At 36.7% G+C, this 16,837-nt stretch overlaps 1 protein-coding gene across 6 annotated transcripts in view; it reads right to left on the reverse strand.

The window, feature by feature from the left end:
• The window catches only part of LOC109087047 (FH1/FH2 domain-containing protein 3-like), a 165,126-nt gene that overhangs the window by 34,569 nt on the left and 113,720 nt on the right, over positions 1-16,837 (reverse strand). For all 6 annotated transcript variants that reach the window (XM_042772284.1, XM_042772280.1, XM_042772278.1 and 3 more), the window contains 5 exons: positions 8,130-8,224; positions 4,107-4,218; positions 2,984-3,078; positions 2,689-2,832; positions 2,264-2,505 (listed from right to left, as the gene is read on the reverse strand). In XM_042772284.1, coding sequence (XP_042628218.1) covers positions 2,264-2,505; positions 2,689-2,832; positions 2,984-3,078; positions 4,107-4,218; positions 8,130-8,224 — 688 coding nt within the window. The remainder of the gene's footprint in view (positions 1-2,263; positions 2,506-2,688; positions 2,833-2,983; positions 3,079-4,106; positions 4,219-8,129; positions 8,225-16,837) is intronic.

Consider the following 16,837-nt stretch of genomic DNA (forward strand, 5'->3'; position numbering starts at 1 on the left):
GAACTCCTTATATGGGCATTTCTCCTGGAAAAACGCACCCGCACATACATCGACCAGAGCGAGAGCGAGATTGCGCCCATCAATGAGCTTCATCTGAAGGCAGCGCTGCACTGGACTCACTCACTCACTCAAAGAAGTGTGGTTTTGGTTGTAAGGGAAAGATGACTTAGTTCAGCTTCCTAAAGAACTCAGCATTACATAAATAGTGGATGCAGACTGCTTTTCTGGGGCAGCAACAGAGTTTCACAAGTGTGTTTGTTGACAAACATTTTATAAACAAGGCCCAGTTCGACGCTGGATTTGCACATCGTTTGATACTGAAGGATGGAGCGGTCCCTGCCATAAAAGATCCTGGTCATGATTCAGAACTGCATACTGTTAGTGAAATGGCATCAAATGTCTGTTTTGTTGGCATTTGGCACTCAAGTGCTTGTCACTCTTTAGCTCCACCCACGGCGCACCTCCAGGAGCTCGGAGAGAATCGTAAATCTGTATCTTTCTTTTATAAATATGATAAAACTAAAGACTTTTTGGAGTTATGAAGGATGCAGTGCTACTATATAGGTACTCAAGATTAACATGAGATTGGATGAAACTGTGTGTGTTATGCCCCCTTTAAATTTATCATTTGGCAATTGCATTAAATCCTTCACAATATAAATACCTTGATTGCTAAAAAAAAAAAAAAAAAAAACCTACCCATTGTCAAACCAGAGCTATAATCCATTTTTGGGTCACAACCCACCAGTCAATACAGCAAAGAATTAAGACCTTTAGGAGGAAGAGGAGAAGTCCCGTGCCTCACTGCTCAAGGGCCTCTCTCTCCATCTCCCAGTGGACTGGTATTTTTTACTAATATGGAAAACACTAACGTCGCTAACAGACGTCAGAATCAGATGACTGACTGAGATGAATTCTGCTATTTGTCAACCAAACCGCTCAAAGAAAAATAACCCATGAAGCCTATCACTAACAGCAGATCCTGTCATCAATAATCAAAAGCACAATCAGTCTGTATAGCTAAACAGAAGAAGGAAAGTGACGTGAGATATAAAGAGATAGTGACAGGATTAGTCTTGTTTTCTGGCTAATATCTGACCGCAGGTCCTGAGCAGCTTTCAGACAGGCAAAAGTTCACAGTAAACAATTTTGTAAGTAGTTACAGTTTACAGATCTTGGTTGCTAATATATTTAGTACTATGGCCAATATAACAAACATCATGACAGATATTATAAATCAAAATTATTTTCTTTAATTTATACAGTATAGATCTGCTTCGAGGCACAGAATACATCCAACATAACACAGAGCAGCTGAGCTGGCCTGTACTCTCTCCTTCCACTGCCTGATGTGACCTTACCGTGACCCTTCTTACAACTGACTAGCTGGATGAGAGAAAAACCATATAAAGCTTTTTTGATGTCTGATATACTACTGTGATTCCCAGTTTGGATATCTACACCTTCACCTTTGAAACATTCAACGGATATGGATTCAGTGTATGATTATAGTTTACAACAAATTATGCAAGGACAAGATCGAGAACCTCATGTAGTGCTACAGCCCTGAGAATTATGCATGACTCGAAACTCCATATTTCAGTAACTTCCTATTTCCTCTCAACCTCACAGGTTCCCACCATCTCCTTCGTGTGCATATGATTAATATGAATGTCTGTAGACTAGCAAGTGCTCCCCGTCTCTTACTCGGAGCATTATTAAATTCTCCTTCTTCTTTTGGGACTTAAAAACTCTCATGTCAAAAGTAACATGACAGAACACCCAATATAAAACTGCTTCCTGTTCTTTAAAAATCAGTACATCCTGAAATACACATAGTGTTTTGTTGCTAAAAATGAATATGTGGTCAGAGAGGGCAAAAAAATGACAAATATTTAGTGTAGGATCTTCACTTTTTCATAGATTTCACAAAACAACAATTGAAAGTGTCATATTATTGTTTTCACATTATTTTATATAATCTGTAAAAAAATAGATTTATTTGTCAATTATTTAAAATTGTTTAAAAAACAAACTGTCTAACATTAAATAAAAAAAAAAAACGATTTTACATTTAAAAACTTTGGTAAGTAATAATACTAATACATTATTGCACTAATAATTAAATAAAATTATATATATATATATATATATATATATACATACATAGTTTTCCAGTTACATGACGTATACGTAAATGTAGTATAAGACACAATATAATTTATTCAAGTCAACTTCTATCTGTCTCTTTCTCTTTTCTCACCTTTCACTGATATCGTCTATCCTCTGGCCATTGAGGGCCAGGATGTTGGGTGTGTGGCTGTGGCAGGGGGAAGAAGGAGCAGAAGTGTGGCCTTTCCCATTTTGGAGCGAGTGTCTTCGGCTGCGGCGACGTTCTAAACCCCGCCTCTCAGGAGTGGCCCCTACGCTGGCCCGACGCCGACTTTTGTGTCCGGATGGAGGAGGTTGTGTCTCATCATCACCATCTTCATGACGAAGGGTTGACTATGGATAAACATGATTATTTGACTTTCTTTTTGTAAAAAAAAAAAAAAAAAATATGACTTTTTAATTTCATATTGTGCATTTGCATTAGACTTGGTGTGAATTAAAATGTCAGTATCATCAGTTTTGAACAAGATCATTCAGACGGTGTCTAACAGAAAAGCAAACTGAGCACACGCTAACCTCATAGATATTGAACTGTTCCACTAGGTCCAGATCTGTGCCCTTCCTGTTGACATGTCTCTTGGCCACGGCCTCCATACCCTGCTCCTCCAGACTGTCAACCACATCATAGAATGTGTCCTGGTCAGGAAGCCCAGCCAATGTCTGCAGAAATCCCACATATATATGAGAATATAATATAAGTATAATATGCATTTTTCTTTTATTTTTTAGAGTAAATTAAAATATAACACCATGTAACTGAGAGTGTGCAAAAAATGTCTGACATTTCTGAACCATAATAATGTCGGGGTACCTTGTTAATAAGGGTCATGGCATAAACCAACAGCTCAGTGTCCATTCCATCTTTCTCATCCAAGATCTCCATGGCATTTGACCATGGCTTACAGCCTGGATACACACAAACAAAAGTGTCAATGAGGGTCAATCATAAATATGATATATGTACATGAAGTGTAGCAGAATTGATATGAGTTAGAGTAGTATATAAATAAATATAATAAATTCTACCTAGTGAGGTTTTCTTTAAAAGTATTTTAAAAAGTTTGTTTTTCTACTACTTCTTCATTATTGTCACATTTGTTACTGCATGTTGGTAGGACCATAATATTTTTCAAATATTAATAAACAGTCAAGCAGTTTTGATAAAATATTTTTTTATAAGAAATAATAGACTATGCCAAACTACTTCAGAGGGAAAACCATTCAGAAATGAAAACCATTCTAATCACAGAAGAGCTGCATTCAAGTCACTGTATCCATGTCATATTCGGTTTAATCCACTTCTAATGGTATTTGAAGTAAATCGGTTAAATTATGGCTGGTTCAGAGACAAATGAGCAGCATTAGTTTGAGGAGAAAATGTCTGTTATATAGATTAATAGCAGGAGACGTTCTGCTTCATCTGCCAGCCTGTCTGTCTCTCACTGGGAGACCAGAGACAGCATTCTCTCGTCTTATGTAACAGTATTAAAACAGTATTAAACTTTATCATTCTGGCCCTGTCGAAACTTTTTTTTTTCCATGAGCTCAGACCATTAATCTTGATTTAATCTGGTGGTGATCATATTTTGTTCACTGTCAATACAGGGGCCGGTAATATGAGCAATTACCTTAAAATATCTAAGAAAAAGTCAAGAACAGTTTGTTAACTGTCTTCTTCACTATAGTTGCTTTCTCTCTTCTAGGTAACCAAACCACACCAGAGGAGAGAGTTTGTCTCTATCATCTCAGCCCCACACACACACACTTTAACATCCAGAGCTCAGCTTGGACTTAAATACAGAGACTTAGAATTGAAATTTGATTTCCAGAGACACTGCAACAACTTTCCAAGAGTATTTCACCTATTTGCATTTTACCTTTCATAAGTGTGTGTGTGTGTGTGTGTGTTTGTTTTTGTAATGTGTATATGTTACCTTGCTTGGTGTCCACGGTGTTGACAGCTTGGATGAGTAGAGGTGCATTGGACTCAGTGTATTCCACAAAAACCAGCAGCAGCTTCAGAGCAGTTTTAACAACCAACCGGAACTGCACACATGTACACACATAAAGAAACACTATTTATCTTTATACAACAATATAAAAACAACACTAATCTTAATATTTGTCTTTACACCCAATAATATGACATTTTGCAGCTAACACATTATCTTACACTGTCTAAACTAAATTAACTGTATGTTTAATGGGTGTAAAAGCCCAGAGAATATCTTGACACATTTTCCTGAATAGGGTACTATGGAGGATATTGATAACAGCCTTTGACACATGACTGCACACTGACAGGAGGAGGAGCTACTTTAAATGTCCTGCAAGTAGCCTGTGTTGCAACCCTTTTTTCTGTTCTCTGTTCTACTGTATTTTTATCCCTCTAGACATCTTAATTTTTCTTTACTTACAATATTTCAAACAAAACAAAACAAAACAAAACAAAACAAAACAAAACATTTAGTTATGTGTCACGATTTACACAGCGAGCACGGGAATGAAGGTGCGAGTAGACGAGGAGTAAAGTAAATTGGACATGGAACAGAGTCTAACATTTTTCCCCCCTCCCGGAAGGCACATCCTCGCACCACACAACATCCAACGGGGAGGGGGTGATACCCGTTCGGGGGACCATGGTGTTGCAGGCAGCTTGGGGAGCCATGGCATGGCCCCAGGCCCCGCCTCTACGGCTGAAGCCCTACTAATCCCCCCCTTAAAAAAAGAAGTTTACAGGCATCCTGGCAGGAACGGGGTGCTGAGGGTGTTCTGGAGAAGCGGGCACTGGTGTGCACTCTCGAGGCGCAGGCATAGGATCACGCTCTGGACTGGATTCGTGGACAGGGGCCCTCACTGGGCTAAACTCGGGGACAAGAGCCCTCACTGGGCTAAACTCGGGAACAGGAGCCCTCACTAGCAATTTTTGTTTTGTTTTGTTGTTGTTGATGTTGTGTGTGTGTTTTAAGCACAAATCTAATCTCAAATTTGAGGTTCATGATAAAAATAAAAACAATTTGCTAATGAGATAAACTCAATTTATGATATATTTTCTAAAACTGGTTTTATTACCGTATACAGTATTTCTTCTTGAAGTATATACAGTTTTCCTCTCATCTGGATATTTTTAGAAGACAACAAATATGACAGATTTAAAAAAATATTTAAAAAAGGACTTTTGCTTTTTCTAAATTATATATACTTTCTTAAATGCATCAGACATGGAGATATTGAGCCATTGTATTTCCCTGATAAGGAAACAGTAAAAAAAATTTTATTTGAATGGTAAGGAAAAAGTAAAAAAAATGAAAAGGATATGGGAGAAAGTTATACAGGATAAGGAATGTGATTGTGTGTATGGAGTGGAGAAAGAGGATTAGAAAAAGCTCTTAGTTTAATAAACTAAGAGCTGCTCTTTCAAACCATACTGTGTATTTCATATGTACCATATAACAGAAAGAGAGAGAAGAGGAAATGCATTTAAACTCCATAAAGATTTCTGTTGATGTGGTGATCACAAACATTTATTCTCATCCAACCTCTAGCACACACATCCATGTGTCGTCATCATTTGTATTCATATTGCCACTACATGGCTGGACAGGATTGAGAAAGGAAATCAGTCCAGAACACTAGATTGTACCATGTGAAACTGTGCCACACTCTGTGTGCTGGCACACCTGGAAGCTGCCCTGCTGAGTTAAAGCATGCTTTACAAACATTGGCTTAAAAGAACATAAATACAGAGGGAAAAAACAGGAAACTCAGTCATGAACACTGCATGCAAAACTACGCCACCCTATGAGTATTGTTCAAGTTGGCACACCTGGAAGCTGCCCTAACTTAAAACATTTGCAAACATTGGCTAAAAAGAACATAAATACAAGAAAAAGCACCATTTAGGCCTTACTGAATTCATTACCTCTGAACAAAATAACAGATCTGGATATTCAAAGCAAAAGTTTCTCATCTACTTTTGTTTCAAGACTATTTTGTCTAAATGAAGAGTGAAACACTAAAAACTAAAATCAACTGCTTTAAATAAATCACAACATGAGAATTAACATAAAAAATGGATATTCTTTTTGAGATTTGCTTAAAAATTTCACTTAAGTGTTATTAAATTACTAGTTTGTTTAAATATTTTTATTAGTTAATTTAAAGATTAACTTTAAGTGAGCACAATTAAATATTTAATATCAGCTGAAATATACACTGAACAAAATTATAAACGCAACACTTTTGTTTTTCATGAGCTGAACTCAAAGATCTAAGACTTTTTCTATGTACACAAAAGGCCTATTTCTCTCAGATATTGTTTACAAATCTGTCTTAATCTGTGTTAGTGAGCACTTCTCCTTTGCCGAGATAATCCATCCACCTCACAGGTGTGGTATATCAGGATGCTGATTAAACAGCATGATTATTGCACAGGTGTGCCTTAGGCTGGCCACAATAAAAGGCCACTCTAAAATGTGCAGTTTTACTGTATTGGGGGGTCCAAAAACCAATCAGTACCTGGTGTGACCACCATTTGCTTCACGCAGTGCAACACATCTCCTTCGCATAGAGTTGAACAGGTTGTTGATTGTGGCCTGTGGAATGTTTGTCTACACCTCTTCAATGACTGTGTGAAGTTGCTGGATATTGGCATGAACTGGAACAAGCTGTTGTATACGCCGATCCAGAGCATCCCGAACATGCTCAGTGGGTGACATGTCCGGTGAGTATGCTGACCATGCAAGAACTGGGATGTTTTCAGGAATTGTGTACAGATCCTTGCAACATGGGGCCATGCATTATCATGCTGCAACATGAGGGTATGGTCGTGGATGAATGGCAAAGCAATGGGCCTCAGGTTCTCGTCACGGTATCTCTGTGCATTCAAAATGGCATCAAAAAAATGTACCTGTGTTCGTTGTCCATAACATATGCCCATACCATAACCCCACCGACAACATGGGCCACTCGATCCACAACGTTGACATCAGCAAACCGCTCACCCACACAAAGCCATACACGCTGTCTGCCATCAGGATTCAACCATGAACAGAACACCTATCCAAAGTGCCAGACGCCATCGAATGTGAGCATTTGCCTACTCAAGTCGGTTACAACGACGAACTTCAGTCAGGTCGAGACCCCGATGAGGACGACAAGTATGCAGATGAGCTTCCCTGAGACGGTTTCTGACAGTTTGTGCAGAAATTCTTTGGTTATGCAAACCGAATGTTGCAGCAGCTGTCCGGGGGGCTGGTCTCAGACGATCTTGGAGATGAAGATGCTGAATGTGGAGGTCCTGGGCTGGTGTGGTTACACGTGGTCTACGGTTGTGAGGCCGGTTGGATGCACTGCCAAATTCTCTGAAACGCCTTTGGAGACGGCTTATGGTAGGGAAATGAACATTCAATTCACGGACAACAGCTCTGGTGGACATTCCTGCAGTCAGCATGCCAACTGCACGCTCCTTCAAAACTTGCGACATCTGTGGCATTGTGCTGTGTGATAAAACTGCACATTTTAGAGTGGCCTTTTATTAAGGCATACCTGTGCAATAATCATGCTGTCTAATCAGCATCTTGATATACCACACCTGTGAGGTCGATGGATTATCTCGGCAAAGGAGAAGTGCTCACTAACACAGATTTAGACAGATTTATGAACAATATTTGAGAGAAATAGGCCTTTTGTGTACATAGAAAAAGTTCAGCTCATGAAAAATGGGGGCAAAAACAAATGTGTTGCATTTTATAATTTTGTTGTATATGTATATATGTATATATATATATATATATATATATATATATATATATATATATATATATATATATATATAAAACCGATAGCGAATATGTTAATGATCTATCATGTAGCACTTGCTACCCTAGGAAGCAAGAAGAACCACAAAATGACACACACACACTCAATGATAATTTTCGTAGTGGAATGTCCTTTACCTTTGATCCAACCAGTGTGTAAAGCCACTGTACAGTTTCATTGTGTCCGATAAGCCCATTCATTCCATCCACATACAGCATGATTTGTCCAAGAGCTGAAAGAGAGAAAGAGAGAAACATATAAATATGTTTAAGTCGCTGCAGTTTCTAGGGTGTTTGTATTACTAGGTTGTTCTGGGTAATGCTAATTAGTTAAAGTCTGACGGGTCCACCAACACTCTTCGATATTCCAGTCATTTGTTATAGCTTGGATTCTAGTGTTCAATACCCCATAAAAAATACAGATGAACTGAATATAATTTCAAATTATTTTAATAAAATAATAAAAAAATACTTTTCTGTTTTATTGAAATTATTGCTATCACTGCCCTGAAGGGATTGTTTTCCAATTTTTTATTCATTTGTTGCAGGTGTTTTTATAAAGTTAAATATATTCACATGTATGCATTTGCAGATGCATTCATCCACATTGCATTCAAGACATACATTTTATCAGCTCATGCATTCCTTGGGAATTGGACCCATGACTTTGGCGTTGCTAGTGCTATGTTATGTTTGAGCCACAGGAACACAATACATAGTTCACTGCTTTGAAGCCAAGTTAATCCATCTTTTGGAACTGAATTAAAACTTCTTTTCATTACAAAAGGATAAATCCATGCATGCTAGCGTGGGATTTGAACCTGGATAGATTTGAACAGGAGTATGAATTCAACCTCCGGCCCACCTCACCATTTAGAACATTTAGAAAGTGGAAGTTCTTCAAGATTTTAGTATTTAATATTCGTTGAGCAAAATTGTGTGCTTTGAAAATGATTGATTTTCATTTGACACACAACAAAGAAGCAACATTGTCTTGTTCCAATGATGTGCATAAAGCACGTGTGTGTCTTTGCATGTGATACAGCAGTGTGGTCAGTGTTTCCATTGTCTTCATAAAACATCATTGGCTCTCCTTAGCAACTCAGGGGAGGTCTTCTGGTGAGGGAAGTGTCGTGACAGAGCCTGAGATACAAAGAAAATGCTTCACACACCAATGAACCCTCACATATGTGTCCAAAGTTTAAAGCAATCAGAGTACAAACAGACACAGTCCTCTATATGAGAAGAGCAGGATTTCACTCTGATCAAAGTGAATAGTGTCAATGAGATCCATCTGGAGCTGTCTGAATCACATCTCTGCTGCAAAGAGTTACTGTATCATACACACACACACACACACACACACACACACACACACACACACACACACACACACACACACACACACACACACACACATTAACTCACATGCTCCCTGGAAGATATAAGCTGTAACAGGTGAACCATTCTCAAATAAACAACTGAACTGTTACACTTTGAGTCTTCACACAAACACAGAAATATACAAACACACCAACACAAAACCACATTTATAGGTTAATGCAATCAAGTTGCATTGAATTACAACATAAGTGTTCCGGAACTAAATAATGATGGTGGAAACAAACATTGCCGACCAATCCTACCGTAGCAAATATGGTTAATTATTGTTCCAGACAAATTTAAGGGTTTAGATAGTTTTAAATGAAATTTTAATACATTTACATTTTGCAGTTGAATACATAATGCACAATGAAATACTGGAATTATATAAATATTGGAAATATATAAAATATATAATAAATACAGTTCATAATAGTAACTAAGAGTTCATACTTTCATAGTGAATGTGCTGTAGAAACATTAGGAACAGTCCTCTACACATAATGTTATTACTTGAAGTCGCAATTTGCAATTGTAATTTAACAGATTCTTTAAAGAGATATGGCAGATAAGATAAAAAAGCGTTGAAATATCATTCTAGCCCATGTAACAAAACCATTCAATCACTTTATGAGCACTGAAATCTGTCTGAAATCTCCAGTTTATTCCTCTGAGGTGTTCTTTAAAACCTGACTCAGAGAATGAAAGATTGGCATTAATTATAAGTTGTAATGGTAAATGTTGACTGTAAAGCTTAGGTTCTATACAGTTTATGAGCTGTTAAAGAAAAACAGTGATTATTTAATTACCTTTATGAGGTGACACGAATCTTTGCTCTTCATTTCATTACACTAGTGCTAAAAATGCTTTCTAACTTGGCCAAGTGACATTACCTCTGCATCACTTTGATTCTGACCAAATTGACTTGAATGCACATCATAATTAAGATTTTCAAACTTTAAAATTCAGAACTTCTGATGAGGGAAAGGCAGCATATGTTCAAGCTGATAGACTGTGGAAAGGCAGGCGTCATAACAAACAGCTTCACATGCACATACTGTATAAAGCAGTTTAAATATTGCTCTTGAAGCATGAAATCTCAGCCTGTGTGGCAGTGCAGTGGGGAAAACATCTGAGCAGACAGATCCACCCAAGCGTAACACGACTTCCATTTGTAGCAGGACACATAAAGCAGGTCATAACAAGAGCTGAGGGAACTCCATAGGAGGCTACTAAAATCACAGAGCTTCCATTTGACAGAAAAGACTGTGGAAGATATAAAACCAAGAGTTCTGACAAAGACACAAGCTACAATGGCTGTGGGTCAGTGTGACTTTCTGATAGATAGATTGTTTGTCTTGAGATTGACACACTCTGTTCAATCCAGATTGTTGAAAGAAAGATGAGCTCTACTGGACTCACACAATGAGGTCGTTTGATAAATAGCATACCTAAAGCCTGACTACATGTGTATACATGGACACAGGCTTTAATATGGAGTCCAAACTGTCTCCACATGTTCATCAATACATGCACTCTGCATTTTCTTTTTACAATTTCAAATCAGCAATCAAATCTGACAACAGTAGTATCAAAATACTCGTTTAACTCAAAATACTACCTAAAAATTCAATGAGTCAATGATAAAACAGAGTGTCTAAGACACCAGAAAAAATGGCAAAGACAAGAAAAAGTTTACATTTAATTTCCTTACACACTGAATGCATTTAAGTGTACACATCATAACCATTGAATAAACAAATATTTAGATAATTAAATAAATGTATTTATTTCAAGGCTCTGCACTGTTGTGCCACAATCTGCACTAATCCTGTGCCATGTCAAAAAAAATAATATTCATATTAATATTTGATTGATTAATATTTGAAGAAAAGTACTTAAAATATTCATTGTTTACTTAAAATGTTTTCAGAAATTTCAGATTTTCTTTATAAAAAAAAAAAAAAAATTAGGGAGATGCAACTTAATCCTTATAAAAAATAAAAAATAAAATAAAAAATAAAATTGGTGGCACTTTATTTTAAAGTCCAGTTCTAATTATTAACTAACTACTAACTATGATTTTTGCCTCAATAAACTCCCAATTATGGCATATCATTAGCTAGTAAGGCAGTTGTTAGGTTTAGGTATTGGGTAGGATTAAGAATGTTGAATTTGGTCATGCACAATTATGAGCATTATAAGTACTAATTAACAGCCAATATGCTAGTAATACGCATGCTAATTAACAACAAGTTAATAGTGAGAATTGGTCCCTATACTAAAGTGTTACAGAGGGTTAGTTTTTTTGTTTGGTACATATAGTAGGTGTTTAATTATGTTTTTTAATTGTGTTGTCAACTAGTGGGACGCTGCCTCAAGATGTGGTCGCTGTGAGGTTGCTGTTTTAAATAAGTATTGCCCCAAAAGATGACAGGCTGAAATGCAAGATTTATTGAGAGTTACAATTTCTCAATTTTTTCATTGAGTAGCCCTTCTACTCCTTACCATACTATCTCTGTCTCAGTTCATCCAAAGCTCAAAAAAAGGGTTTTGTTTAGGTCTGGCTTTAATGACAACTGAAAAACATCATTTATATCTCCTGACCCAACTGTGACACTAAAACCCATTTAGCAACACTGCTAAACCTTACAGCTCCGGATTGTACCGGAAACGATTTCTCTTAGCTGGAGCAGAGCCTGCAGGATAAATGCTGTCAGATTCCCATAGCAAGAGAGAGAGAGAGATAGAGAGAGAGAGAGAGAGAGAGAGAGAGAGAGAGAGAGAGAGAGAGAGAGCAGTGCGGTGACCAGGCTGAACTCTGTCTACTGTGTCTCCACATGGGAGAATGAGGAGTTATGAATGCACCACACACAGGCCAAGATTCCCAGGTGCAGCAGTCTGGTGTGTGTGGCTGACTGCTGGACTGACTCTTCATCTTTTATCAATCAAGGCTAATTACTCAAAACATGTCAGTGACAACATTCCACATGTGTTTTTTTCTACTCACACACAGTTGCAAGACTGCCCGAATTACATGAAGGATCATTCCTACAGTTAGGTGAACTTTGGACTGAGCAGGTTTGCTGAAAAAAGCTAAAAATATCAACAATTTTTTAGTCTTATCAGAGGAAGAAAACGTCTGTCTTTAGAAAACACATTGGTCAAGCTCAGGCTAGCAGAACATAATAATCCTGACTTAGTATTTCACATGTGGTCTAGGATATTTGTCCACCCTGTGTTACATGACATTTGTGCACTCTGTAACTGACCTTAACAGGGTGAAAATTTTAAGATAAAGAATATTTTTACCATAATATTTACCATGTTTTTTGAGGTGCTTTCCCTCCAAAGAAATGATGTCACTTCTACCACTAACTAATTTAATGGTTTTACACATTAAAAGGAAAATATTTACCACAATAAATTGTATTTTATGTCAAAAAGAATAAGTAAATGTATAAACTAATACTCAAAACTGCTCATTTAAATATATATATATATGTAACCTTTATTTCAAAAGTTGTTCATTATTCTTTGGTAATATGACACATCTATTATTATTATTAATTAACAACAGTACAATTACAATACTTATATTTTTACAAACTTATTACAAAATGTTTGATGCATATTGCATCTTTTAAATGCAAAGAATCATAGTGCTCCACTTCACTCTGAAAGATGCAGTGCATGAGTTTTTATATTTAGAGACAGGTGAGAGATAAAATGAGCTGCTCTTCATATGCTTCATGGACTAGAACATTCCAGAAATCTCCCGACAGAATCAATCCAGCACACTGGCTCTAAATGAAAGCATGGAGCTGGGGCTAATGGGAGCTAAACTGAGCTGATTTGCATCTAAAAGATTTGTTTGCAAAAGTTTAAACTTTTGAACACTAGTGCATGTAATGCTTTGACTTTTTCTTTTATGGAAAATATATAGAAAAGAGAGACTATACATTTTTTGTCAATGACTGAGTTACAATGCACGTAGAAGACAAATAACAAAAAGACACTAACAGGTGAGTATGACAGACCTTCAAAGGAAGAGGAACAGATTTTTAGTAAAAACAGATAGTAGGTGTGACATTCCCTGCCAAAAATGAGTTGTCAACTAGTGGGACGCTGCCTCAAGATGTGGTTGCTGTGAGGTTATATAGCTCCAAAGGGGTGCAGGTATATGATCACTGGTGTAAAGTGATTACTGTGGATTGGTGGAAATAGAGGTTAAAATCTGTCTTTCTTAAACCCTCTTTGAACCCTCAATCATGGCCAGCTCCACATTTGGGGATCCCCTGTTTGTTTCTCAAGGCTTTTATTCTCTATGTCCATATTCTTAAGGATTATTTACCAGCACCCCATCCCAGATTTCAAGTGCAGTGGCCAGAACTTGGCAACATTCTGTTTTCTCTTTCTAACTCCTCATGGTCTTTTCTTCTGCACCCCTCATTTGTTTCATTTACATTTCAAATTTCCTCAAGAACTGGGTCAGCCAAAATTTGGACCCGTCTGTCAATGTGCTACATTTATTTTCATAAGCCTACAGACCTTCTATCAAGGTCCTGCTCTCCACAACAAGCAAGAGAACTTTTACTGCACTCAACACATTTCTTAATCCAGTGAAACAAAGTCTGGCACAGTTATTGGTGCTGTTAAAGTCAGGTATATTTCTTTTGTTAAACCGCAAAGGAGAAACACTCTGCAAATGTTTCCACAGAGAAACAATGTGGGTTCTCTCCCCCATCGAACATGACAACCTGGTGATGCTTTTGGGGTAAACTGATGATAAAGAACATTTTCCTGTAAGCTTTGACTTATTCTGACTTCCCTTGCTGCCTGATTGGGTTTTGATTTAACCTCCCCTTTTCCTAATGAGACAGCTTTATTACCGGTGCCCATTAAATTTCCATTAGGAGCAGATTCTGGATGTAGTAAATTCAGCAGGAGCACATGTCCTGTTACTGTGGAACCACCTCTGCAAGGTCACATCTAGTTGGTAAATCAAGGGGTATATACTCTAAGTAAACAAACTGTCAGTTGACCCAGACCCAAGTTCTCCAATCCTCTGATTTTAATCTATGCACACCTGTGTAGAGTGTATGATGTAAACAACATGTCTTAAAACAAAAAAGGTCACAATTATACAGTAAAGTCACAATGGTAAGAAATAAAAGTTACAGTCGAGATATGAAGCTGCAATTTATGAGAAATTGTTGCAGTCGAGACAAAGTTGACTTTTTTGAGAAATAATTTAGCAACTGCAAAAAAATTGTCACAATTGTGAGAAATAAAGTCTTAGCTGAGATGTAAAGTTGAATTTTATGACAAATAAAGTAAATATAAAGTCACAATTTTGACAGTCGCAGTTGAGATATGAAGTTTAATTTTACAAGAAATATAGTAGTAATTATGAGAAATAAAGTCACAGTTGTGACAAAGTCGCAGTTGAGATTCACAGTTGAATTGAACAAGAAAAAAAGTAGCAATTATGAAAAATAAATTCACAATTGTGACAAAGTTGCAGTTGAGATGTAAAGTTGAATTATACAAGAAATAGAGTTGCAATTAAGGGAAATAAAGTAACAGTTATAAGAAATAAAGTCACAGCCGAGATGTAAAGTTGAATTTTATAAGAAATAAAGTCACAATTCTGAGAAAAAAGTCACAGCTAAGAGGTAAAGTTGAATTTTACAGAAATAAAGCAGTAATCATGAGAAATAAGGTCACATTTGCAAGAAATAAAGTCGTGGTGGAGATGTTAAGCTGAATTTTATAATAAATAAAGATGCAATTATGGGAAATCAAGTAACAATTATAAGAAATAAAGTTGCGGCTGCAATAGTGTTGAATTTTACAATAAATAAGTTGTAATTACACGAAATAAGTCAACTGAGAAAAAATTTGCGTTTATAAAGTTGCGGCTGCAATAGTGTTGAATTTTACAATAAATAAGTTGTAATTACACGAAATATTGTGTAACTAAAACAGGAAAATATTTCACTGTGTTGGGGAAAAAATTTAAAACAATGTATTATCGTTTCATTATCTGGCAGCTAATTTTAAGAAATACATTAAAATTTTTATATTTCATATTATATATTTTTTGACTACACGAAATAAGTCAACTGAGAAAAAATTTGCGTTTAACTCAGTAAACATTTAAAATCTGGTATAAACACACAGTGTAGTGATTCTTTTGAGAAGTGGTCAAGAAACAAGAGCCATAATTCGTGGACTGTTTTTATGGTTGATTATGCTTTGGCACGATAAATAAAATGGAAAAACAAAGCAATCAGCATTAAGCAAGACATCTGACTAATTTGTTGCGATTCCAAGTAAACACAAAATGCCGGAGATCCACAGGAGCATTAAACTGCTGAAGGATGAGCCGTGGTGAATCGTTACAACACTACAGAGAATGCTTATGATGCTTTCCGTCGCACGCCATATGATGAAATTGCACTTGGGGAAAGGATACAGTGACTATTAGTCATTAGTGATATAGTTCACCGCTAACATGAACAACCCTTAACGGTTTGCGCCCATAAATCCAGCTTTATATTCTCGCCCTGAATCTTTCCAACGATAGATTGATCTTCCATACAGTGGCTGACTTCATGTTTTGGGCCAGAGCCAAATGCTGTCTTTGGGATTTATGCACATGCACAAATGTATAATCGTAGTCCAGGATGCATACGTGCAAACATATGTGTGTAAACATGTGTGGGGTCAAGGTTCAAATTATTTGCTTCAAAGTGGTGACGTACTTATTACTACACCTCTGAGACCTTATATCAATGGCCTACAGTGGGGAAGATGAGAAATGTTAGACATCTGACGAAGGCCAAAGTTTTAGTGTGTTTTCAGCGTAGCCAAGTCCTTATGGTGCAAACACCTGCACATGGTGAAAAACAGGCTAAAATTGAAATCTAAATGTATGCAGCACACTATACTGTATTGTGTTCATGTGTATTGCATTGTGATGTGTGTTGTTTAGCAATCCATCAGCCAATCAAAAACCACCAATGATCGGGGGAATATATCCTGTCAGTCAAAAAGAGGTGGAAAAAGTGAAGCGTGAAAAACATCAGCATGGAAAACAAAAATGTTATTCAAATCCTTAATAAAATATACACAGCAAGTGAACAATGTGACAATATTAGAATGCTCCCGTTTCATTATAATCATTCAAACTGACACTCATGGGACAGTTTACAATTATGTCGCTTTCTACAGGGCACATTAAATGTTTTATTTACACTGTGTCTAGGAACTTGTTGATTACAATATGGACATTCTGGATTTGTTGTGTTACTTGTTACTTTATCTTCCACATCTCAGTGGGATTGTAGTTTTTAATTCATAATGCATTTTCCAAAACGCTATTGGCAAGATGAAAACCACTATTTTCCTTTTTAAACTTCACATAGCATCTTTTGGTTATAATAATATTAAAAATT

This window comes from Cyprinus carpio, chromosome A16, assembly GCF_018340385.1.
Source record: "Cyprinus carpio isolate SPL01 chromosome A16, ASM1834038v1, whole genome shotgun sequence".
NCBI lineage: Eukaryota > Metazoa > Chordata > Actinopteri > Cypriniformes > Cyprinidae > Cyprinus > Cyprinus carpio.